The 25,795-nt window shown below is 44.1% G+C and overlaps 2 protein-coding genes across 2 annotated transcripts in view; one reads left to right on the top strand and one right to left on the bottom strand.

Moving 5' to 3' along the window:
- The window catches only part of MYBBP1A (MYB binding protein 1a), an 80,386-nt gene extending 72,486 nt beyond the window's left edge, over positions 1 to 7,900 (bottom strand). Inside the window, exons 1-8 of the mRNA XM_077836776.1 lie at positions 7,697 to 7,900; positions 6,904 to 6,999; positions 5,394 to 5,477; positions 4,941 to 5,015; positions 4,046 to 4,153; positions 2,414 to 2,604; positions 1,866 to 2,033; positions 609 to 726 (exon numbers count right to left, since the gene is read on the bottom strand). Of these exons, the coding sequence (XP_077692902.1) occupies positions 609 to 726; positions 1,866 to 2,033; positions 2,414 to 2,604; positions 4,046 to 4,153; positions 4,941 to 5,015; positions 5,394 to 5,477; positions 6,904 to 6,999; positions 7,697 to 7,873 (1,017 nt within the window). The 5' untranslated portion in view covers positions 7,874 to 7,900. The remainder of the gene's footprint in view (positions 1 to 608; positions 727 to 1,865; positions 2,034 to 2,413; positions 2,605 to 4,045; positions 4,154 to 4,940; positions 5,016 to 5,393; positions 5,478 to 6,903; positions 7,000 to 7,696) is intronic.
- Positions 7,901 to 11,131: 3,231 nt separating this feature from the next.
- EIF4H (eukaryotic translation initiation factor 4H) lies at positions 11,132 to 25,489 on the top strand. The gene is made up of 7 exons (XM_077836466.1): positions 11,132 to 11,263; positions 18,250 to 18,434; positions 19,571 to 19,635; positions 19,750 to 19,849; positions 20,562 to 20,627; positions 23,078 to 23,239; positions 23,464 to 25,489. Exons 1-7 carry the CDS (start codon positions 11,208 to 11,210, stop codon positions 23,598 to 23,600), a joined length of 771 nt encoding a protein of 256 aa, XP_077692592.1. The 5' UTR covers positions 11,132 to 11,207; the 3' UTR covers positions 23,601 to 25,489.
- The last annotated feature ends 306 nt before the right edge of the window (positions 25,490 to 25,795 follow it).

The following is a 25,795-nucleotide window of genomic DNA, read 5'->3' as shown; positions in this document are numbered from 1 at the left end:
GAGGATGGCTCTAGACTGTTCTCAGTGGTAGCAGATGACAGAACAAGGAGTAATGGTCTCAAGTTGCAGTGGGGGAGATTTAGGTTGGATATTAGGAAAAGCTTTTTCACTAGGAGGGTGGTGAAACACTGGAATGCGTTACCTAGGGAGGTGGTGGAATCTCCTTCCTTAGAAGTTTTTAAGGTCAGGCTTGACAAAGCCCTGGCTGGGATAATTAATTGGGGATCGGTCCTGCTTTGAGCAGGGGGTTGGACTAGATGACCTCCTGAGGTCCCTTCCAACCCTGATATTCTATGATTCTATGAATGGGGATTCTGCCCCGATGTCAATAAAAAGAGTTAGGCAATTGCTGACTCCTTTTGAAAAATCTCAGCCTAAAATAATAGCAGTTAAGGAATAAGACCAGAAACTAACACACAATGAAGATAAAGAACAATCCAAATTCAGCCCATAATGACCAATATACCTACAGCGAATACTGCCTTAAACAACACAAGGTCTAACAATACTGTAATGCGATATTTGAAAATGGCTGTATCAGGTAGGGTTTGCTCTTGAGTTTGGGGTCTTTAGCATGGGTTGCATCATATCCTCACAGGGGTGCCTACCTGAGCCGATACCACATGATCCCCATAGTGCCGCATCACTTCCCCTCGGAGAACAATCTGTAACTGGTCCAGAGACAAGAGTGGGAGAGCGCTGCCCAGCAACCGATAGCACATGTAACTGAGTGGAAAGAGAACAGATTCCCTCAGGGAAGGACACAGTAGTACCACCACACACAAGGACAGGGCAGAGAAAGAAAACCACCTGTGTGTGCTTCACAGAGATGTAAAGAAATGGACAGCAGTCAAGACTACAGGGACACTACCAGCCTAGCACTCTAAGGTGGGCAGATTTTGTAAAAGAACGGCACTTCAGAGCATAAAATGAGCATTCACCCATCTATCCTGATGCTGATTCGAGTACCAAAATACAAGATTTGGGCAGCTCCTGTTGGAAAATGGCCTCTCTTTTTCCCTGAAGCTTGCATGCAGCAAGTTAACAAAATCCCTTAGCAACAGGCCAAGGAAATAGTGTTTGACTCTGGATTCGGGTCAGGTTTCAGGGAGCAGGTTTGTGAACAAACCCAGGTTCAGATTAAACAGTGCCAAAAAACCACTCACAAGATTTTGGCTCCAATCTCAATAGCATCAATCTCAATACAGCAGATGACTGATGAGCTTTGTTCTTGAAAATATTTTGGTATCTTACCCTGAAAACTTGCTAAAACAGTTAACTCTTGCCGTCTCAACCACCTTCATGTTAGAAATGGAAACAACAGATACTTTTTAGTTCTGTGTCAAATCCAAATGGGGAGTGCATACGGTCTAAGGATTTGAATTCAGCTCATGGTAACAACACAAAGGGGAATGGACACAAATTTCAGGATCTGGCCCACCTCCAAATCTCACATGAAGACAGACACTGTTATAATTCTTAAATTGACCAGATTTCAGTGTCAGTAGTTTCAGGTTGTACATCTGCCCTTAAGTTCTTCTGCCAGTTTCCATGGTCCTCACAATCACATATGCCTAATTTTTGTCCCAGTTATTAAGAACAGGAAACATCATCACACTTCAAGCAGTATTTCCTAGATTGCAGCAAAGCTGCTTCTTCAGTTAGTCACAATTAGATCTGGGTTAAAAAAATATATATAAATAAAAAACCCGACACATTTTTTGTGAGAAATTCTCCCCCCAACCCCCCTCCTTTTTTTTTTTAAAATCAGGTTTTAGTCACCATACAGCAGCAGAATTCATGTTCGGATAGGAAGCAGAAGAGTAGATTATATTAAGAACAATGAATGACATTTTAAAACAAACCTATTAGGACCCGACTTTTCCTTAAGCAGCCCGTTCTCTACAGCTTCTTTCCAGAAGAGTTCAAAGGCGCCTTCCTTCACAGACACTCGTAGCAAGTCCAGCCCGACACGTGGAAGATTCCTATCCTTCTTCTCAGATCTGGCAGCAGTTTTCAAAACCTTCACAAGCCTTGAGAGAAAAGCAACCACAGGAGGATAGGAAATCTGAACTATCCAGTCAGGAACGAACTTTCTGAAGGCAAAATCCCTTCCTCTAACCACCTTCTGGAATGGACAGACAACTGCACGGAAACTAACAAGTTATCTGCGGCCACGGCCTCTAAAGATGAGCAACTGATCTGAATATTGGGAGCAGCACTCTCTGCCAGTCTGGAGATGCCCAAGAATAAACATCAACCCCAGCAACAGCTCCATACCATATCTCCCATTACATTCAATCGGAAATGCAAGCATCCAGCACCCCTAGGCATCAGAGCCAAATTAGGTTTCTCATTTACATTCAGGAAGTTGGGAGACTTGGCATCTTTACACCCTTCTCCTACAGCTCACCTGGGAACGTTCTCCATGGTTACGATGGCAGATGAGCCTAGGAGTATCTTCAGCTTATCGGGTTTCAGAACCCCAGGAAATTTCTGTATGCCCACGAGCAGGAGGTGCAGCTGCTCCGGGGTGCTGAAGGCCGAAGTGAGGTCAGCCTGTAGGGCGCTGAACAGGACTTCCTCAAACACAGCTTCAGGAATCTACACAGCAATGCAATTGAGAAGCAACACAGCAAGTGATACCGGCTCTATACATAGTTATTGAATAGTATAACTATATGAGGTAAAGGGGTGGGTTTTTTTAAATCCCCTAGAGCGGATGCAGTTGTAGCAGTACAAAGGTGCCTTATACCCAGTATGGCATATTCTCCTTCCTATACAGAAATAGCTATATTGACCGACTACACCATTATACCAATATAGTTGTACTAGGGGTGTTGTGCTAGTGTAATTATACTGGTATAGTTAAAGGGGTACAAAGTTTGTGCTTAAACAGGCCCTAAGAGACAAGACTGCACAATATCAAAAGCCAAGGTGGATCTGATAGGAAAAGGGATATCAACCCTTTTCCTTCACTTTTATAAGACACAGATTCTGACCTAAAAATACCTTAGGGATCCATCATCGATTGCAGCAAAGACTGTATATTTTTTGGTACCTTATAAAAACTTTATTTTTACTGATGTAACAAACAAACAAACAGAAACCCCAAAACCTCAGGACAATATTGGACCCAAATTTATCAATGGGTACAAAAGGTTATAAGGATGTACAAGAGACACACATGCCAACAGGAAGAAAGCGTGCTGTAATTAGTTTGCTACAGTAAAACCTAAAGGTAAACCAAGAATGGGGCCCAGATGGTCTCTGTCCTAAGAGCTTTATTTCATGGCTGTAATTGCAAACTTCCTGCTGCATTTTGATTCTTCTCTCTTTCAGTGCTATACAGCCATGATTTGTTTGTATGATTTCTTAAATACAAGTCCATTTTAAAATGGTGTTGTTCATCTCCATGGGATCTTCCTGGCTGAATATTTTGAACACTTTAATACGTTTTGGAATAAACTGGATAGATGCTTTTGAAATAAAAAAAGACAAACTCCATTGTTGAAGAACCTACAAAGTATCTGAATCTGCCCCAAATCAGGAGCATGGCAAGCATACAAAAAAACCTTATATCAAAATTGCTAGACCAAGAACATTCTTACATCAAAAGGTTGGTAAACTTAGAGTTAAGGTTGATAGTCTGCATAGTCTACCCACAGAAACCATACAGAGCACGGAAATATGCATATAAACCATTCTACACTCTTTTTATGCTAAATCCTCAGTTCCCCTTATCATCACCTACCTCTCCTCCAGCCCCAACAATCTACACATATCCACCCCTATCCTGAGCAACCAACACCGAGCAACACATGGAGACTTATACTGCTGCACCAATTTTATGGACAATGAGCTTCCCCTATTCTGACTTGCCCACATGACAGTTTTCAGGACCACCAACCATCTGGTGCAACACCCAGTGAAGTCAATGGAAAGACTCCTTTGACATCAGTGGAGCTGGTTCAGACCCAACCTAACGAAAAAAACAAAGACCACAAACAAAAAGTTCCGCTATTCAGGTGCCAGGTCTTCATACCTCCGAGAGGATGTCAACGAGCGTTTTCCTGGGGAGATCTCGGAGGTGGGCATGGTGCTGGGCCAAGCTCTGCAGAAGTTGGACACACTCCAGGAGGGCCTTTTTGTCCTAGAAATTAAAACAAGAAAAAAGTAAACGGTACACAACCACGGTTAAGCTCATGGCTCCATTATTAACTCCTAATGGATATGCTGAATCTTACGATTATTAATAATAAACCGACCCAATTGCTTCCTGATGCGTAAGTCAGATCTTCCCGATACAGCATTCCCTGTGTGTGACTGACACGTGATAACCTTTCTTCTGGAAAGGAATTGTTCTACCTCCTCTGTCCCTCTATCTACGGACAGTTTTTATATGGTTACCATATTATCTCTGTCCTCTCTCACTCTCTCCCCATCCTTCCCTTCCCCTCTCCACCCCCACCCTCACCAGTTTTCACATCAAAGGTGATTGGATCTGATAACTTTTCTACACATTTTCTGGATTTTCTTGACGCTGCTGATTTCCAGCTGTATACAACAAATTTGAACGAAACAAAGCTTGGGATTTTAGCAGCAGGTATCAGCTATCTAAGGTACTTGTCTGGCCACCATCACCATAATAACTGAGCACCTTGCAACCTTAAATGTATTTATCCTCATGACACCCCCGTGGGAGAGAGACATGCTATTACCTCCATTTGTAAAATGGGGAACTGAAGCACAGAGACTAACTGATCTGCCCACAGTCACACAGGAAGCATATGGCGGAGCAAGAAATTGATTTGAACCTGCGATTCCTAAGTCCGCAGGCTAAAGTCCTAACCAATGGACCATCCCTTCTCTCTAGGTCTTGTTCCACATTTGGGACAGCGCCAGGTCAATTGCTCATGAACAAGCAACATCCATGTTACCTTTGCAAGACGACCAGACTGGAACAGAGCCAGTACCCCAAAAAAGTTTCCAAAGGCAGCATTTCTAAAGAGTTTCTGAAAAGAAGAAAATCAACACTGTAGCCCAACAATTCAAAATGCAAAAACAGGTAGATCTCATGTTCAACAACAGCTACCACTGCAGGTGAAAACTGCCCAGAAGCAGGCAGGGAGAGTCAACCTTGAATATCCTTCCATGCAAAAGGTGCTGTGCTGCCCTCAATTCACATATGCAAACCTCTTCAATGGAAGCGGTACACACACATCGAGGTCCTGTGACAACATGGGTAATTACAGATTCTGGCAGACAAATAGAATCATGTACCTTAAAAGGGGCCCCAAAGCAAGGGTGATCGAGGTAATCAATACTCACTGAGGAACACGGAGGATTTACAACTACTGTCTGGTGTTGCTATGAGCACAAGGCGGACGTACCTTTTTTACTCTCTCAAGGTTGTGTTTTTCTTTTATCTGCTGCAGGACAGTATGCAGTGGAATTTCTTCAAAAAATTGCAAAACCTGGATATCAGGACCAACATGAGACAGAGATTAAACTCCAGGAGAAAATGCTCTCACAACATCCATATTTATCTTCAACAACTATAGACTGAACGAAGAACTAGAACCAAACTCTCTGATTCTTTCTACCAACCTTAGACCCAGTCTACAGTCCAAAGTTTCCCTGCACAGCTATGTTGGTTAGGGGTGCCATTTTTAAAATTTGTATTTTATTTTCAAATGACATGGCTATGCTAGGAAAAGCCATAGCGTGCACACCATTTTTCAAGTATAACTGTCTACAGTAGAGCACAAAATATGCTTTGACCTCGAGAGGTGGTCCTTCTGGGTCAGAACAGAGACCTGCTAGCAAGGGGTTGCATGAAAGAGAACAGTCTTCATTGCCCATATTGTACCTGTTCCGAAGGAAGGGTACTTCAGTCTTCAGAGGTCAAACAGACTGGCACCAAACATGAGCAGACTGGCTTTGATTTTTAAATGTTTTCAGTTTTTTCAATCAGTTCCAGAGGCCAACTTGTTTTGAAGCCTGGTCTGCTGCGACGCTCCATGTGCGTGAACAGCCCAGGAGCGGGGGTTCTCACAGCAGAGCAGGGTAAGGCTGGCTCCCGGAGTTAAGGATTGGAGAGGTTTTGCATTATTCTATGTCAGCGAGGGGTTTGATTTTTTTTTAAAAAACCAATAGTTACACCAGTCCTACCCTTATACCAGCAAAATAGCGTCCGCACTAAAGGTGCCCAATGTAGGTACAGAAGAGCCCCTGTTTTATGAACTATTTGTGGATTGATGAGTTCATAAAAACTAAAAAAGTTCATAACACTGAAGATCTCAAAATGACTGTGGGTATGGTGTGAAAGTTAATGCATTAATCGTCCAATACCAGTGTACGCAAAGAATGGTAACAAATTTATACAGCATGCTTGATTTTTCTTTGTGAGTACTGCATCTCTTTGTCACCCACTCTCTCATCTTTTCCAACCTGTATAGCTGCTTGACCATCAGCTAAAGAACTGAACTCTCGTTCAGCGGCACAAAAACAGTTCATATAATTAGTTGTTCGTAAGATTGATGTTCAGGAAATCGTAGTCCTGCCATAGAACACATTCCCCTTTCCTTATTGGAAAAAGCTAAACCAGCATCAGTGTGTCCACACTCCGTGTGGGGTGGGGTAGGACTACTTTCCCATATCAGTGTAGCTAAAGCAGTATGTATTTAGACAAGGCCTACAAGAGTTCACTCTGAGATGCAAGAACTCTTCCCAAGACTCCTGTGCATCCAGAGATTAACCAATCAGAACTCCCAAGTATTTAAACAAAAAATAAGCACCATGCTTTAACCAAGCCAAGTTAGAACTATTTCGTTACCAACATACCCATCGATGCATACTCTGAAATCCATAGAGAGTGCGCTCCCATGGGAAAATACCAACCTGAGCTAGTGCCAGACTGAAACCGGGACGGGCTGCCTCTCGAGTTGCTCCCAGTCCTTCTATCAATCGTTTTAGAGTATATTTCAGCTCATCTTCCTAAAAAATTATGTTTTAAAAAATACAGTACATTTAGGAATGCTTCCCTACAATAAGGAAAATCATAAGGATGTACTGCTAGTCAATACATAAATACTGTCTGACCACTTCTCCCAACTGGGCTCATGACTGTCAGTTACAAAGAATACCCAGTTCTACAAATGCACCTCACTGCCCTAATTCAGATTAGCCAGGCCCAAGCATATACCCCTGCGACTGTATCAAACCCTTGGTCTGCTCAGGGATTTAACCCAGGGAAAGGGACACTGATTGGTACCAGACCAGGGAACTGCACTGTAACCAGATCCTCTACTTCACAGCTGTAGAAGGTAGGGATGGGATTATGCACCCACTCACCTCAACCAAAACACTGCTCCGGATCTAGCTCCAATCGCAGCAGCCCCCCGAGAGCCTAGACCCAAGTGCCTTAACCCTTCCACCCCCTCCTGAACCCAACCAGACCCCTGGGACGCTGGGCCCAATTCCCTTCCCATCTCTCTGGGCCCGATTCTCCCCCCAACCATTTGGGAACCTGGACTCCCCCCCGCAGAGCCCGATTCCCTTCGCTCCCCCACCTCCCTTCCGCCCCACACCCCGGGACTCCACTCCCGCCTACAGCTGCCCCGAGGGCTCTGGACTCCCCGCGAAACTCCCACGGCGGCCCCAGCCCCCCTCCTCCAGGCTCCGTCGCTCTGACCTGCCCGCGGGCCCGCAGGTACCGCAGCAGGCTCTCGGTGGCCGCCAGGCGAACCTCCTGCTGGGGCTTGGCGATGTCCCAGAAAAAGTCCAGGAACTGCCGGTTCTGTTGCAGGACCCCCCGCGGGCCGGAGCCGGGGAGGGTCGGGGCTGGAAGCGGGGCTGGGGCCGCCTCCATAACGCGACCGCGGCGGCGGCTGGCGCGGCTCGGACCCACGCTGCAGCTCCACGTGGGCTCCCGGGGCCAGCCCCTTCCGGGTTCGCCCCAGCAGCCGTCCCCCGCTGCGTGCAGCCCGTGCCCTGGCCTCCGGGGAAGGCGGCCCAGCCCTGGGAACTGGGGCGGAGTCTTTGGCTGTGTTGGTCGCTGAGACGGTGCCCTCTGAAGTTCCCCTGCTGGACCTAGGGTCTCCAGTCGCAACAGCAGAGAGGCCCCGGCAGCAGGGTCCCAGCAACGGGGCTGCTCTCGCCAGACCTGCCTTCCGTCTGACTCCGGAGTAGCGAGCCCCGGCCACCGCTCTGGGAAGTCACTTCACACGTGCCAACTGGTCCCCCAGCCTACAAGGTCCTGCATGGCCCCGGCGCAGGGGGTACTCGGCAGCTCACAGGGCCAAGCCTGTCAGAAAATAGTGGAGTCTCTCTTTTTTTTTTTTTTAGCAAAATACTTATTATTTTCCCACTGAGTCCATCCAAAAATCTCTAGCCTCGTGTACTTAAACTGAGCGACCAGCTCATGAAGTGTCCATTTATAGGTTTCAAATATTGGCAGGTATCATATTTTAAGGAAAGGAGGACTTGTGGCACCTTAGAGACTAACACATTTATTTGAGCATAAGCTTTCGTGAGCTACAGCTCACTTCATCGGACGCTCACGAAAGCTCATGCTCAAATAAATGTGTTAGTCTCTGAGGTGCCACAAGTACTCCTTTTGTTTTGCGGATACAGACTAACACGGCTGCTACTCTGAAACCATATTTTAAGGAGTCCTTTAAAGTCTCTCCCTCTTGGAAATGAAAGGTTCTGCTGTGGGCCCTTCAGTAGAAAATGTTTAAAATCTCACTGATTATTGATTTAGCACTCCCCCCAATCCCTTCATTTAACTTGTCTTACACATGCAGAATTTAGACCTCAAGAAGGGGCAAATGCCGCCGGCTCCACACTTGGGGAGGTGCTGCACTTTGGGGTAACCTGTGCTGTCAGGTGACTATCTTGTCCCTCTTCTCCATGGACCTTTGTGTCCTTCAGTATTCACAATCCCCCACCCATATCGCCATGTCTGAAGATTCCCCCATAATTTTTAGGCTGAGTGACTTGCCCGGTTTAAATTCATGAGCAATCTGTCAAGTGATTGTAATGTTTGTACACAGCTTTGAAGATGAAAAGTTCTATGTAATGTGCTAAGTATTGTTATTACTAGTTATAGGCAGGGAGAGGAGCTCACAGGCTATCATGAGAGATCTAGGAAAGGGTCCCCTTGGCAGAAAAGTTGGATAGGACCCTGTAAAACTTAAAGCCAACTCTCATAGCTTGAGATAGGCCTCACACAGGAAGACGGGCCAAAAAACTCACAGCAGAGAACTGAAAATCAAGAACTAGTGATGTGAGATCAACTCATTTCTTTTTAACATGTATTGCTTAAATTTTCTAGAATCACATGATCTCCATGTCACAAAATTCCACAGAGCGACCAGTGTCGAAGTCTGAAACACACATACATACACAAAGTAGGATCTTCCTATTGGCAGCTAACTCAGACTCTATGAACAGGAACCATCTCTCCTGACCTAAATTTTAACATGAGATTCTCTAACACTGGCTGCTGTGTGAATATGGATGCTGAGAAAGCTCACCTCTTAAATGCTTTTGAAATATGACAGCCTGGTTTTGTCCGGGTCAGACATTAGCCATACTGATACAATCAATCAGACTGTGGAAAAAATCAATAATGTAGTTCAATAATAAAAACCCGAAGAGCAGCTCAATAAAATAAAACAAATAAATAATGCAGAGGATATACCTTTAAAGATATTAGAAGTTTCTCAGTAAGAATATATTATCTTCCCTCTCAACGGTACCACAAAGAACCAGGATAGGTTTCCACTGAAGATGCTATTTATAAGGAAGAACTGTCCAATAAATGTGTGGTGTAGTTTTTCCTTTTAAAATCTCTTCTCATATCCGATCTGTTACAAGTATATAGAGAAAACAGAACGGTATCTGGAATGTTAAATAACTGTACTTTTTATTATGCTATTAGTGATAGCTAGACAATCTGTTGTCAACTTAAAGGCATCCTGACGGATTCATACATTAATATATTATTTTAAAATAGATTAAAAAACTTGTTATTTTAAACCAAATATCCTTTGTGTTCTTGATATCTTAGATCATTAAAAGTGAAAGCGTTTGTAACATCTAAGGCTTTTCACAATTTATGTTGTTTACCTCTACATTCCATTCAAGTTGCATGGTGAAAATGAATAGTGGTCAGGGTCTTTTTAAAGGCCATTCCATTTTCTAGTTCCTGTATATAATATGGTGTTGCAGCGTTTGTGCTGGAAGCAGTTCAAATCCACTGTTTTTATATTTAAAAAAAAATCAAAACCCATTTCTATGAATAATACAGTTTGTAAAACTATTTTTTCTTTCCAAAACCTAAATGCTGTGGCCTTGTGCTGCCTGACAGCATTTCTTTAAAAGTACCTGACAGAGTACACCAATGTGCTTGCTATGAATTACACATTATTGGTTTCTACAAGTACATACCTGTGATAACAGCCTAGGGTGATCGGATAGCAAGTGTGAAAAATCAGGACAAGGAGTGGAGGATAACAGGTATCTATATAAGAAAAAGCCCTGAATATCGGGACTGTCTGTCCCTATAAAATCGTATCAGAGGGGTAGCTGTGTTAGTCTGTATCCAGACATCTGCATCTGAAGAAGTGGGTTTTTTACCCACCAAAGCTTATGCCCAAATAAAGCTGTTAGTCTTTAAGGCCTCACCGGACTCCTCGTTGTTCCTATAAAATCAGGACATCTGGTCACCCTATAACGGCCCGAGCCCTGACAGTTCTGGCACAGGGTCTGATGACAAAGGCAGTAACCACCACTCCTGGCCCACATACAAGCTGGAGGCCTGGGGGCGAGCACCCCAAGGCCCATACACAGACATGCAGAGTTAGCAGGCTGCATTGACCCCTATGGGGCACACAGCCTGGGAATTGGGGGAGGCAACACACTAGCCCCACTAGCTGGGGGAGGGGTGGCTGCGTTGGTCCCTGTGGTGCTAACACAAGCGGGGGGAGGGGCAGCAGCCCCATGTGCGTTGGGGATGTGTGTGTGTGGGGGGGTGACTTTTTAGACAGGCAGCACAGCGGGCAGCTGCCGCAGAGCGGGGGTGGGATTTGGCGCAGGCAGCGGCGCGGGCAGCCCCGGCCGGGCCCCCTATATAAGTGGCGCGGGGTCCTACGGGCGCGGCCCTGTCACGCTCGCACGGGGTGGAGGCTGAGGCGGCGATGGCGGATTTTGATGCTTATGACGACCGGGCCTACAGCAGCTTCGGCGGAGGCCGGTGAGCGCAGGGGGCCGGGGCCCGGGCCCCGCGGGCGGAGGGTGGCCGGGGCCCTCCCGGGGCGCGCGGGGAAAAGGGGCGGCGCTTCCCCGCCTTGGGGCCGGGATGGGGAAATGTTGGGACACCCCTCTTTCCCCGGGCCAGGGCTGAGGGGAAGCGTTGGGGCCGGGACTGGCCCTGGCTGGGGGGCGAAACCGCCGGGCCGGCAGCGTTGGGGGCTGCGTGGCAGGAGGCCCAGGGCGCGGCGAGTTGCTGCGGGCCGGCGCCGTAGGGTCCCGGTGGGCTGGCGGGGCGGGGGGACCCGATAGTCGGGCCCGGGAGGAGCTGGAAGGCGGAGCGCGGGGGGGCGACGCCCGGCCGGGGACGAGCCGGTGGTGGAGCCGGGAGGGGAGGGCGAGGTGCGCGTGGGGGGGGGGGGGCTGCGCCTCGGGCGGGCGCGGGCGGGCGGGCCGGGAGGGAGGGTCGCGTGGGGCCTGAGTCGGGACGGTGCGGAGGGGGAGGAGCGCTGCGCTGCCTGCGGCGGGGAGAGAGTGGGGCGGCTTTGCGGCCTCGCCGCGGGGGGGGGGGGCGGGCGCACGGATTACGTGTTGCCTGCTGAGATTTCGGGGCTTCAGGGCTCGGAAGTTGATTCCCGAGTCTGCGAGCCCTTGGGGGGAGGGGGGGAGTTGCGTCACCCAAAGCGTTGGGGCTGCAGGGTGACATTCGTGGTAAAGCTGTCTCGAGGGGCTGCCTTACTCCCCGGGAGTACCTTGTGCTCTGTCTCTGGATCTCCTCCAAGCCCTTCTGAGGGGTAACGGGTTCTTTCAGTTTGTCTGAAATAAAGTGGCTCTGTTGCCTTTAGGATAATAGCATAGTTTACTACTGCATACTGCAGGAGGAAGCAGGTGGCATTCCACTGTTGTGCAGGTTATTCAGGTCAGATGGTTTCATTAAAATGTATCTTGCTTAGGTTGGGCCACAGATGTGTATAAAAGAGTATTCCGATCTTATTTTGTAAAACAAATCTTAGTTAAAATATTTCAATCCTTGAGATGGCCATTTGGGTCAAAAATTGGGGATTGGTCCTGCTTTGAGCAGGGGGTTGGACTAGATGACCTCCTGAGGTCCCTTCCAACCCTGATATTCTATGATTCTAATACCATGTAATAAAACAGTTTAAAATATCAGATTTACTCTCCACTACACCTGTGTAGTTCTTGCCCTTCTGTCAGTGTCCACAGTGAAAATTGGCTAATTAGTTTCAATTTCTGGTTCCTGTGTCCTAACACCTTGTCCAAATAATAAGCAATGCATAGTGTAGTAATAGAAACAGAAAGTCAAAACAAAACCCTGCAGCTATTATTTAGAAATATTTAAGATAATGTCTAGGTTTGTAAATTAAGCAAGCTAAACATTGTGCCTGATTGATCAAGTGTTCTTGTGTTTCTACACCAGTAATCTCTTGAAGGATGTATACAGCATCATCTTATTTGCAATTCCAGTACAATTGCAATACTTTTTAGCCCATGTTAGTTTAGAAGCTTATTTGACAATGACTTAAAATAAAACTCAGAATTTGTTGTATCATATCTTGCCACTACCAGTTAATGATATAACCTTGTTAAACATCCGAAGGTTCTGTAGAAAACTCATGAAATGAAAATGAAGTTAAAACAACTTCACTGTTCGTCTTTCTCAGATGTTTCAAATAGTGTTCAGATGGCTGAAATATGGTAAGTATAATAATCAGATAAGCACAAAATTGGAGGGAAGGAGTCATATGAAATACACAAGAGGAGTTCACAGGCTATGTTAGTATAAACATAGGGCCATGCACTCCTGTGGTTCTCTAGAGACAGGACAAGTTTCTTTCCTAAAAAAATGAAAATCTAGATTAGATTTAACAAACGAAGGGACAGTCTGTATCTCTTAAGCAAAGGACAGCTTAGTCTGCTTAGACACTTTTTCACATGAAGCTGGAATATAAAAACATACCTGGAAGATCAGTAAATAAATCTTTGGTTGAGGGAATACATTACTTTTTCTTTAATACAGCCTTGTTTTTGTGCCTGAAACATTGAACTCTCAATTTAGTAAAGTTTTGTAAATGATTGTGCTACTTTAAAACATTTCTTCATCTCTTTAATTGTGCCTAATTGAGAGCTTTTACTAGTTTCCCAGTGAAAATGACTGTTTAGTCACTGCTGACTCATAAGGCTTTGACATCATGAATATGATGAGCATGAACATACCAGGTCACTGTACCCCTTACTCCAGTCTTCCTTGCGTTTTTGTTTTAATAGAAACAAAGGATTAATGGAAATGAAGTTAAATCTTATTCTGTGCAATTCGAGTTTCTTAAATTCAGAAATTGTCTTCTACCTTTCTACCCATTTTATAAAATAGCATATATAAAATTGTTGTAGAAACTTTTCAGAATTATCAGTTGAAACATAATAGCTACTGTATTGATAAGGTATATCCAAAATCATATGTGGTTGACCTAGAGCAGAGTTTCTCAAACTGGGGGGGGGCGCGCAGAAGGTATTCTGGGCAGGCTCTGTTTGAATCAATGCCTTATTGTTTTTAATATTCAGTGAGAATTGCGTGTTCATTTTTTTATCAGTATATGTACTTGTGTGGCAGGGTGAGGGCATAAACTATTACAGACATGAAGGAGGGATGTGATCAAATAAGTGTGAAAATCACTGACTTAGAGGGAGAGCATTGTTCACCTAATAGCAAATAGAGATCTGAAACCTGATTCTCAAGTACAGATTATTAGATGGTAAAATTCTCTCATATAAGGCAAATAAATCCTTCTGACATTTTACTTTCATCAGTAGAGGTAGGCAGCTGGTATTCTGAGACCACTGCCTCTCCTGGTGACAAGTACTGTTTTACTGTCTGTGTTCTGTCCCTTACAGTTGCATCCATCTACAATTTCTTGTCTTATACTTAGATTGTAAATTGTTCTGGAGCAGGATCTTTTTTACTTCAGAGCCTAGAACAATGGCACTTTGGTCCGTCACTGGGAAGTCTAGATATGACTGCAATACAGATAAATAAACTTTGTCATGTCACATCATGGCAAGTTGGCAGTCTCTACAGCATAGTACAGTGGTCACGAACCAGTCGATCGCGAACAACTGGTTGATCCTGGAGCCTCTGCCAGGTGATTGCAATCTCCGGCCGCTAAAAGTCCGGTGGCGCAGCGGGGCTAAGGCAGGCTGCCTGCCTGCCCTGGCTTCATGCCACTCCCAGAAGTGGCTGGCATGTCTCTGCGGCCCCTGGCACTGCCCTACATACACGCACTCACACACCCCATCACTGGCTCCGCAGCTTCCATGGGCTGGGAACTGTGGCCCATGGGAGCTGCGTGGGTGGCACTTGCAGCCCTGTGGAAGGATGGTCCCCTGGGGCTGCAAAGACACGCCAGCTGCTTCTGGGAGCGACATGGGGCCAAGGCAGGCAGGGAGCCTGCATTAGCTCCACTGCACCACCGACCGGGAGCCGCCTGTGGTAAGCGCCTCCTAGATGGAGCCTGCACCCCACGCCCCCTCCTGCACCCCAATCCCCTACCCCAGCCTGGAGCCACCTCCTGCACCCAAACTCCCTCCGAGAGCCTGCACCCCTCACCCCCTCTTATACCCCAGCACTCTTCTCCAGCCCAGAGTTTGCACCCCTAGCCGCCTCCTGCACCCCAACCACCTGCCCCAGGCTGAGCCCAGAGCTCCCTCCCACACTCCGAACCCCTCAGCCCCAGTCCAGAGCCTGCACCCCATCCCACATGTCATCCTCCTGTCCTAGCCCAATGAAAGTGAGTGAGGGTGGGGGAGAGAAAGCGACAGAGGGAGGGCGGGGGACAGCAGTGATCAGAGTTGGGCCTTGGGGAAGGGGCCGGGCCATGAGGAAGGGGCGGGGTAGATCCTGGGTTGATCTTAAATTTAAAAAGTGATCTTGTGCGTAAAAAGGTTGGAGACGACCTGTCCAGTGGAAGCAGGTTGTTACAAATTCCTGCGAAGGACACCATGTTTTAACAGTATTGCCAATTGTAAGCGTTGGAAGTAAATCACTCTTTTCTTTTGTAGCCTACCTCAGTTCATTTGCATAGTTCACTTGTATAGGGTGAAATAGGTCAGTGAGGTGGCAAATAGAACATACATGGTGAAACTTCAAATACAAGCTTGTAGTTTTTGAACAAATATAAGCTCTATTACTACCAACTTCAAATAGGGTGGGCAGCAGTGTGCAAACATTTTTATTTATAGAGATGAAATCAAGGGAGAACTTGACGGTGACTTGGCAACTGGAAGCCAGTGCCAGTTTGACAAGCAGACTACACATGTAGCAGCAGACATCTGAGCAAAGGACAACGTTCGAAAGAATCCAGTAACTTGATGTGGAGGTAGAAAGAACACTGCTGGAACAGCACTTGTTTATACTTTCATTTAAACTGTGTTCTTGTTTCAGGAATCGTGTAGTAAAAAAATATTGAAATTCCAAATCTTGAATGCCAGTAAATTGAGAACACCATTTGAAAATCTAGTATTCTTTGCTTATTCTCTCTGCCTTTCCCTCTTTCCCAAATTCATTTTTGGGAAATGGCCAATGTGGTTTGGCGTACCTTTACTCCTACAGTGAGACCGATCAATTTGTAGCCTGTACACTGCTCTCTGATAAACATCACTAAAGAGAAAAGTCTTGAGCAATCTCCATGCTATTGATTCTTTCCATCACCTGTAGCTTTCCCCTGCAAGAACTATTGTCTTACTACTGCCTAGAAAATAACAATTTTGACATTAGGTCACCATTAGGCCATCATGCTGAACCCTATTTATGATCTCAGTGAGTTTATTGGGCGGTTGCAGAGTAAACTTGTAATATTAGGTGGATGTTTTATGTCTTTATAGCCTCCGGACAGAGAAATGCAGTTGATTTGACAAAAAGTTTAGTAGAGCCAAGTTCTAAACAGCTGTGGAGGAAAATTTGTTTTCTAAGAACCTGATATTAAAATTGTTTTCTTACAGGTAGTTTGAATGGATGTTTCTCCAATCTCCAGTCCTGTCTACCTTAAGGAAATTCAGACTGGTGTAACTGCCCACAGTGCAACCCCCAATGTAGATGAGCTTCACCAGTGCAAAGGGGGATCTCACACTGGTACAGCTTAATCTAGTAACATACTGGAATTAACAGTCAAAATTTCAGTAGCCTAGAAATGATAGGTAAGGGGTAGTTGAGTTGATCTATTGGTCTAAGGTTGGGATTTTCAAAGGAGCATAAGGGAGCTGAGTACCCACATCTGTTGACTTTGAGTGCCTAAGGGAATTAGGTGCCTTTGAAAACCTCACTCTTAATTAAGCTTTCAACTACACTCTATATTCAGAACATAACTGTGACTCCTGTAAGTCTTGTATTTGACAGTACAGGGGCAAACTGCTATAATCAAAGATGCAGTGTCTCCCCTCAGTTTTCAGCCATTGCTTGATTTTCCTTGATTACTGTGTATTCCTTTGAGTATTTAATTTTCTTTGACAGCAGCAGGTGCTTGTGATATCCCAGGTGCATCTTGTTCTGACCTTTGAAAAATAACCTTAAACAGTTTAAAAAACAAAACCAAGACCATACTGCAAAAACTTAAAGATGCTAAAATGAAGGTGTAAGTGTCAAAGATGTCCACCCCAGTAAGCACTAATCTGAACCCTTTGGGCATTCTCTGTGGAAGTCAGATAGACTTCCCCTCACCAGTATTCCCTCTTTTTTTTATATATCCATGTGCAGAATGAATTTTGTTATGTGCACCAATATGGAGGTGATGTGTGACACAGTGGTGCACATAACAAAATTCATGTGGTGGGGGTGGGGCCGAAGGGTTTGGAGTGTGGGAGGGGGCTATGGGCTGGGGCAGAAGGTTGGGGTGAGGGCTGTGGGGTGGTGCACATAACAAAATTCATGTGGTGGGGGTGGGGCCGAAGGGTTTGGAGTGTGGGAGGGGGCTATGGGCTGGGGCAGAAGGTTGGGGTGAGGGCTGTGGGGTGGGGCTGGAGATGAGGGGGTTGGGGTGCGGGAGGGGGCTATGGGCTAGGGCAGAGGGTTGGGGGATGAGGGCTCCGGCTGGGGGTGCGGGCTCTGTGGTGGGGCTGAGGATGAGGAGTTCGGGGTGCGGGAGGGGGCTCAGGGCTAGGGCAGAGGGTTGGAGGATGAGGGCTCCGGCTGGGGGTGCGGGCTCTGGGGTGGGGCTGAGGACGAGGAGTCCGGGGTGCAGGAGGGGGATCAGGGCTGGAGCAGAGGGTTTGGGGATGAGGGCTCCGGTTGGGGGTGCGGGCTCTGGGGTGGGGCTGAGGACGAGGAGTTCGGGGTGCGGGAGGGGGATCAGGGCTGGAGCAGAGGGTTGGGATGGGGCATGCATGCTATGGGATGGGGCTGGGGATGAGGGGTTTGGGGTGCAGTCTGCACAGGGCTGCAGAGGGGAGAGAGGACCCCCCCAGCTCCTCTCTTGCTGCAGCAGCTCGGGGCCGAGTGAGAGATGCCTTTCCCCGGCTGGGCTGCGGCAGCTCTGGTGGGCCTGGGGCAGGCCGAGGGAGGGCCGTCTCTCCTGGCCTGCCTGCTCAGCCTGCTGCACAGCCATGCAGCTTACAGGGAACATAGCCCCCTACCCCCTAAAAGTGTTCCCTCCCTTCTGCTCAGTTTTGAAGTGTACTGGTGGGCAGTGTCCATAAGCTTGCACTGTAGTTCTTGGGGTAGATTTCATTCCCCATGGCTATTATTGGTTTGACGTTAATGTATTTGAGCTAACCAGTGTTTCTTACATTAAAGTGATGACTTTTCATGTCTCTTGGGAAATTCATGTTTAATACTACCTAACCTTTTGAAAGAAATAGAAAGGAACAAATGTTTTAAGAGCTGGGATCATCTCAATGACTAAAAACTACAAGTCAAACAATAATTAGAATGTAACTACTACTGCTTAACCACCCTGGAAGTTGTAATTCTGTGTTTCTCATTAGGTCTCGTGGTGGTGCTGGCCCTGGTTCTCGTAAACAGAAAGATCTGCCGACAGAACCCCCTTTCACAGCATATGTGGGAAATCTACCCTTCAACACTGTTCAAGGAGACATAGATGCAATCTTTAAGGATCTCAGTGTAAGGAGTGTACGACTAGTCAGAGACAAAGAAACAGACAAATTTAAAGGTGGGCACTTGTGTGATTTTTTTTTCTTACATAGCTACAGATGGTTAGTAAAGGGTGGTGAGACTCATTAGGTTTGCAGAGATGCTTTATCTTTGAGGATTCTAATCCGTATTTTTAAAGTAAATAATCTGACAAATTTGAATGAATCTTCTCATGCATGCTGATGACTTTCTGTGGACCTATTGGCATCTTGACGTGAATATGAATCAAATGAACACAACCTCTCTCAAATGGATAACAGAGAGAGACAGAAACTTCATTTGCAGAAAACTGAGGTGATATGGTCCAGAAGAGTAAATGTTTCTGCTGCCCAACACAAGGGACTTTAGAACTTGGATTATTCTCATGGATTTCCCTTGCAAACTTTTTCAGACTGTGCATATTTTTAACAAGTTGTGCAACTGACAGTCTTCTGAGAACAGAACTGAGACTTCTGCAATATTTAAGTACCATGAAACCTAGACAAATTCTACTGATCCTCAGTCCTTAGATCAACTCAGTTTCTTGCTCCTAGGAAAACTTGAATGGGTTTCAATTCTAGTTACTACAGGAAAAGGATGAACTGCAGAAGGGGGTTGCATTTCATGAGGACAACCAGCTTTTTAAAAAAAAAAAAGATTCTGGCACCCCTGTTTCACCACTAAGCTATTGGCATCTTTCTCCCTCAACAGCTGCCAGAGTGGGTAGCCTGTATATAATCTAATGATGTTTGGAGCAGGAAGAGAGTTTGTAACTTCAGGAAGGAGAGGATTTCAAAAAACAGAATGGCAAGCAGAATGGTAGTGTTAAGGTGATGTTAAAATTAATTGGGTAATAGTGTTACTTTGGCGTTTAAAATAATCAGGATTTCAGCCCAACAGATGCTGCAGTTAATCTTAGAAAATTTGGGTACAACTAATCGTTCACTCATTGATCTGGTTGAAAACTGTCTACTTAACTGTAAAATCTGAGAAATATTAAACTTAATCTATCATGAGAACCTGCAAAATTAAAAGCAAGTAGTCTGACATGTGCATGCCATCTATTAGTTATATACAGCAGAATTACTCTTCATAACCCTGCTCCTCACCTTTCTAGGTATTGATGTGTGTTCCCACTGCTGAAACTCTTTTATTAATTTCTAATTTTTCGTACAGGATTTTGTTATGTAGAATTTGATGAGGTGGAATCACTTAAGGAAGCCTTGACATTTGATGGTGCAGTAAGTATAACTCCATTTATGTTCCTAAATGTAAAGACAAGCAGAATGTTAGAGTTCTTTGACAATCCAGTTTGGCAAATTCTTAAGAGGACTCTCCCCTCTTCTTTTCAATAGCTCTTGAATGACCGACCACTCCGAGTGGACATAGCAGAGGGCAGAAAACAAGACAAAGGTGGCTTTGGCTTCAGAAAAGGTGCCGGGCCTGATGACAGAGGTGACTTTCCCTTACTTAGATGGCAGTTTTAAAATGTGTTCAGGTTTTTATTATAGCTGTATAGTGACCATGTAGGGTGAAAACTACCTGACATCTGAAGAGCAGGCATATGGATAAATTTTCCACTCAGATTTAATGTAAAGTAGAAATGATGCATACTTCCGTTTAGCCCAGTCATTGCTGCTCCTTAGTTGTCTAGAGGAGTAAATAAACTTACTCGAGAACTGGATGCATTGTTGCTCCTGGCCCAGGAAGTGAAACCACAATCATTAGTCCAGCAGTCTGGTCGTCTTTGCTTTCTCATGGGATAAAAGATGAACAGGCTAAGTCAGTTTGAGAAGGTATAGGCTTAATATGACATTCATCAAACATCCTGTGATAAATTTTGAGTTCTGACTTCCTTCACCACAGCTTCTCTGAGCTGGATATCTAAGGGAGAGTATTTTAAACATTTCTACCTAGTTGATTTTGCATTAGAGAGGCTTTGTCATCAGCCCTTCCTTAGTTCACTTGGAAAGCTCTCATTTTGGAAACTGTTTTTGTGTATATCTAATGGGAGTAGGCAGCATTGTGACTTCATTAAACTGTACAAGGGTTTTGCACCAGATTAATTTGGCAGTTTACGGACTAGAATTCAGATTTTTTTCCCCATTAATCATTCTTTTGCATAGCTTTAGAGCTGACCACAATTGTGACATGGTTTTCTTTCTAGGAATGGGAGGAGGTCCTCGAGAGTCAAGAGGAGGTGGATGGGAACCTAGAGATGACTTCAGTTCTGGTATCAGTATATATACTCTTACTGACAAACTCCTGCATTTCTTATGCTGCCTATTAATTGACATGCCTACTACATGGGTCCTGTAACTGGTGATTAAGTATCAAATTTATAGAAGTAATATTTGTAAACCAGTCTCACTTAGGCATCTGAGGTGAGTTATAGCAGAACTTTCCAGATGGAAGGTTTCCGTTGTCTTTGACAATAGCAAGGACAGGGAAGCTCGCAGGATGCACGGAGTAACATTAGTTCTGGAAAAGGCGATAAAATGATGCCTGTGGTTCAGTGTGAATCTGCAAAATAGATGCTTCCTTTAAAAACCTGATGATTGAGAACAGTTGGAGGGTTGCCCCATAATCTGTGACAAAAACAGACTCATCAGCAGAGTACACGTCTGAATAGGAGCAGAAGTAGGTACTTCCTGTGCAGAAAATGATGCATTTAACTTTCACAAGATGCTTACAAGTTGATATTTATTTTTGCTATAGGTGGGAGTATGGTCTCATCTTTTCTTTCAAATACATTGAACAATCATGATTTGCTTCTCCAACAGAGATTGTCAAGTCTGAATGATTAAAAATTGTTTTCCAGAATTTTCTACTTTTTTAATCTTTTATTTTTTTCTTTTTTTGGTAATGTAGTTGCAAGTAGCTTCAGATTACAGCTTGTAAATAGCAGGTGACAATGGATGTATTTTTCATGTTGAAAAGTTGATAACTTTTCTTCATCCAGAAAACCCACCTACTTGCTTGGATGATATCATTTATAACCACCTGATAGCAGTTGATTGCACTCTGAAATGGGTTGATGCATTGGATCCATTTTCTGGTGGGGAGATGTTATGTTGCAAAATGGACAGTTGTCAGTCCCTGCTTAGAATTGAATGGACATGCAAACTGCACAACCTGCTTCAGCTTCACCTTGGTGGAAATAATACTATTAGGAGCATGATATTGAGGGGAAGTAGGAGAGTCTTGTAATGCCACTGCTCATACAGTGTACTCTAGCTAGAGTTCTGATATCCGAGTCTTAGTCTTGTGCCTTTCACTAGTAATTTCCTTTTGAAAGAAATGGAATCTGTTCCAGCCAGTTAGATGTTGAATGGATGACCATTCACTGATAAAAACATCAACGCAATCAGAAGGTAGCCTATTCATGAAAGTACAGTTTACTTGCACTACTTGGGTAAGCTGATCTGACAGAAATGCACAGCAAGTCTGATATCTAAGCATTTCATAATGCAGTTAATTTATTACAGTTTAAATGATACTCTTTCAAATGGTACTCTTCTGCACCCAAATACTTACAAGTCATTAAATAACTGTCACTGTAATTAGTTGTTACAGAACATCTGTCTCTTGGGGCACTACACTGGTCTGAAACTTGTCTTCCGTAAACCTTACTGCTATTTCTGCTCTGGTGAAGGGGACTACCCTATCATTCTAATTCAAGAGATTTAATAATAGGGGCAAAATAGCTTTCAATCCCAGGTAACGTCTGCAAGATCTCTTAATATGCTTCCAAATAAACTTTGATATTCTGATAGTTATGAAACACTGCATTGGGAGATATACTAAACTCCCTAATTCCTGATGAATCTGAGAGAACGCTCCACTGGTAACGTGGCAGAAGTATTTGCTACTACAAAAGGTGGTGTTTGTACAAGAATCCTTTTCTGATGTGATTTCCTCTTCTTCTGGTTCTCTCTACTGATCTTTTCTCTTTGATATAAAAATCACAGGGAGGTACTCTAAACCTCATCTTTAATGATCCAGTGATGTTTTTCCCCCAGTGCTGATTATTTATTTAGTTAGTTTCTTGAACTTTATTTAGTCTTTGGAGACATGCAGTCACTTTCACACTATCAGTAGATTACTGTTGTCTGGCTTTGCTTTCATAGTACTAAATATGGGCTTCTCTGCTCCCTCATTCCTTTCTTCGTCGTACACAGCTTGTACATACTCCATGCAAAAGCTGCCTCCACTTCTGTGGCTAGCAAAGTCAAAGTGCTTCTAAACAGAAAGCCTGTGTTAGATCTGCTCAGTGGTGTAATGTTCAGCCCTCTTCCCAGATTATAGTGGTTGTGATTTTAACAATACTTTCACTTGCTGTTAAGAACTCATGTCCAAAGCTCGCCTGATGTTTTGGTGAGCATGGTATATATATCTACGTGGGTAAATAGCCTCTGAGTCAAGATAACCACATGGTAATGTTACCAGTTCAAGTGGAAGTTTCAGGGTTTTTTTTCTAAAATTAGTTTTGGCTTCCTTCAGGTCTGTGAAGTGATCTTTGATTCTCAATGACAAGATGAATTGTCTTTTACATAAAATCACATTGCAGTATTTGTTCTAACTGCAGTGATAGTTACATAGCGATCAAGTCATCCAGATATGCATTAAGTTTGAAGGTATGACAAAAATTTGCTCTCAAAACTCAACATCTTCCTTCTTCAGGCTTCAAAGATGATGATTTCTTGGGAGGCCGGGATAGAGGAACTCGTCCTGGTGGAGATCGTCGAACAGGCGCCCCCCCAATGGGGGGTGGTGGGACTGGTCGCTTTAGAGATGGACCTCCCCTTCGTGGGACTTCCATGGACTTCAGAGAGCCAACAGAAGGTGGAAAACTTGTATATTTTGTACTAAGTATCTCCAGTAAAGCTAACCTTTAGCATTCACTCCAAATTTAAAGCTAGCACCCTAAACAGGCAATATTTTTATTCTTGTCCCGGAAGTAAACTGCATAGCTCTGCAAAAGTAATGCATATAATATAGCTGAGCATTTCAAAATTGTTGCTCAGCATTTCGTCCCTCTTTAACATCTTTAAATATTCTCTTTCCAGAGGAAAGAGCACAGCGGCCCCGACTTCAGCTCAAACCTCGAACAGTTGCTACTCCCCTCAATCAAGTAGCCAACCCTAACTCTGCTATCTTCGGTGGAGCCAAGCCCCGAGAGGAAACAGCAAAAGAGCAAGAATGAGCTTGGGGCTGAGGGAATGGGAGTGGAGGGGCTGGGGCGGGCAGGAGAATAAGCAAGACAGTACAGAGTGACTAGCTCTGCTGGAACGTCTACCCTGCAGTTACCATTCCTGCCATCTGATGCTTGTCTTCTTTGAAACCCAAAACACAGAGCTTGTGAATGCATGTCAGCTGTTAACAAGTGGTTTTTAGTACGTTCTTGGCTTTGCTGTATCTAGTGCCTGCTTTGTGCTAAGTTTTCCCTCCTCTGCTTTTCCTTCCAAGCAGCACACTGTTTCTAGCAGGTAAATCAGTGGCTGCTTCCACCATTGTGGCATCCTCTCTAGACTAAGGTGCTGCTTGCACTTTCTCTTTTCTGGGTTTGTTTTACTTTAGAAGCACAGGTTAGACTTAATTATTATCCAATATCATTTTCTTTTGACGTCCTCAGTGCTCCTTTTCTGATCTGCATGTTTTGTTCTGTATTGCTGTGGCTCTAAAGAGGTAAACTGAAGAGTCCTGGCAAGGTGAACAGAATCCGTAAGCTATACATCCCTGACTATGTAGAATTAGGTACCATATGCAATGATGAATAATAGGATTATCATATACAACAATAGAGCTCCATATAACTAAGAAAACAAATTAGATTGTCCTTTCCAACAGTAAGGAAAAATATCCCTTCTAGAGAGAAGTAAAAGAGAAGAAAGATCTACATTGAAATATCTGTGTATAGTGCACAAGGAAATCCTCTGGGCTGACTATACCTTGATTTGATTTCACCAAACCACTGTGGCTGTCGGTCTACGTGAACAAATAGAGCACTCATTTCAATAGGCATGCTAGATGGGAAGATGCATCTGCCATTAGGTTTTGCAACATGCTGTCTACCTTTAGCTCCCCAATGGTAAATGCTACACTCTTTTGAACCTGCAGATTGGTGCTGTAAAGCTGTGCATGTTCTAGCACATCACTGCTAGCTGGCTCTTTCTGCTTACTATTTCTTTAAGTTTTACATGGTTGGTAAATTTTTAAATGAAGTTTCTACAAATAAAGTTGACTTTTTATTTTTGTTTTGTTTAAGGAGTGTATAATTTGCCACTCTTTTTGCCTTCAGCCCCTATATATCTTTGCCCATTGGTGTAGAGCTGACAGATTAGTCTCTAAAATGAACAGGATTTAAATTCTTTACTTTCATTTCACTCCATAAATTCTGCTTTGTACTGCATAGAGATTCAGATAGATAGGTGGTAATAGCTGCATCTCTTTGAATATGAATTATTTTGTTACCAGTTTTGATGGAAGAGTGTGGGGAAGGACCTACTGAATAGTTGCAGTGTTATAAAAACTTTGAGCTGTAACACTCTATAAAAAATATTAAGTGAAGACTTATCCAGTGCATGAAAAGAACTCTTGGGTCCCAAACACCACTGCTGAGAATTTTCAGGTATCAAGCAACCAGTTTACCAGAGTACCTGCAAGAGGCCAAGAGTTTTGGAAGTACCAAATTCACTGATAGTACTGGATTTTTTCCTTACTGTTGCCTTGTTAACATCAGAGTCTCAGCAATTTACGGAACAATCCTTCTTTCCTTCCTTCTGTCTGTCACTTAATCTGCTTCTGAGATAAGAACCATTTGTCTAACACTAATACTTAATTTAAGACGAAGACATGCATTTGTGTGGTTGTATTCCAAACCAATAATAGCCAACGACCTATTTGCATCTTCAATGTGGAAAAGATTTTAAGAACAAACTCCCATATAAACTCACTTCTACTCAATAAAGTTGACTTTTAAATGTAAAAAAGGAATTCCAAACACTTAACACATTCTGCTTCATAACAGAAAGTAAATTTATGAATATGGTATTTTGTGATGATCTTTTAAATAAAAGAAAACATTAAGTAATATTTAATGCTCATCTTTATTTCTGAGTCTGCTACAGTTTTTTAGCCCTCTGCAATATTGCATTTAATTTTAAAGTTTTGGTCAGTCCATTTAAAATAGGGAAGCTATCAGATTAGATGTTCATGCACAATGGGGTGTATCTTATAGTAGCAAAGGAACATTTTAAGTGGAGAGAGATTGTTTAATAAAGCATTGGGAGCTTATAAGAATGGCATAAAACTGATCAATTAGTTTGTAAATACAGTAAAAATACTTGTGTTTAAGGTCATTTTGAATAAAACAATCCTAATTTTCTTTCTCTGCCTTGG

This window comes from Eretmochelys imbricata, chromosome 17 (assembly GCF_965152235.1).
Source record: "Eretmochelys imbricata isolate rEreImb1 chromosome 17, rEreImb1.hap1, whole genome shotgun sequence".
In the NCBI taxonomy this organism is placed as follows: domain Eukaryota; kingdom Metazoa; phylum Chordata; order Testudines; family Cheloniidae; genus Eretmochelys; species Eretmochelys imbricata.
The sequence above is the reverse complement of the archived record's forward strand: the minus strand, read 5'-3'. Positions and strand labels throughout refer to the sequence as shown.

Coding starts and splice junctions, on each gene's coding strand:
- EIF4H (XM_077836466.1), top strand. CDS start 11,208: ATGGCGGATTTTGATGCTTATGACGACCGGGCCTACAGCAGCTTCGGC. Junction 19,850..20,561: donor TGCCGGGCCTGATGACAGAG/GTGACTTTCCCT, acceptor TTTTCTTTCTAG/GAATGGGAGGAGGTCCTCGA. Junction 23,240..23,463: donor CTTCAGAGAGCCAACAGAAG/GTGGAAAACTTG, acceptor TTCTCTTTCCAG/AGGAAAGAGCACAGCGGCCC.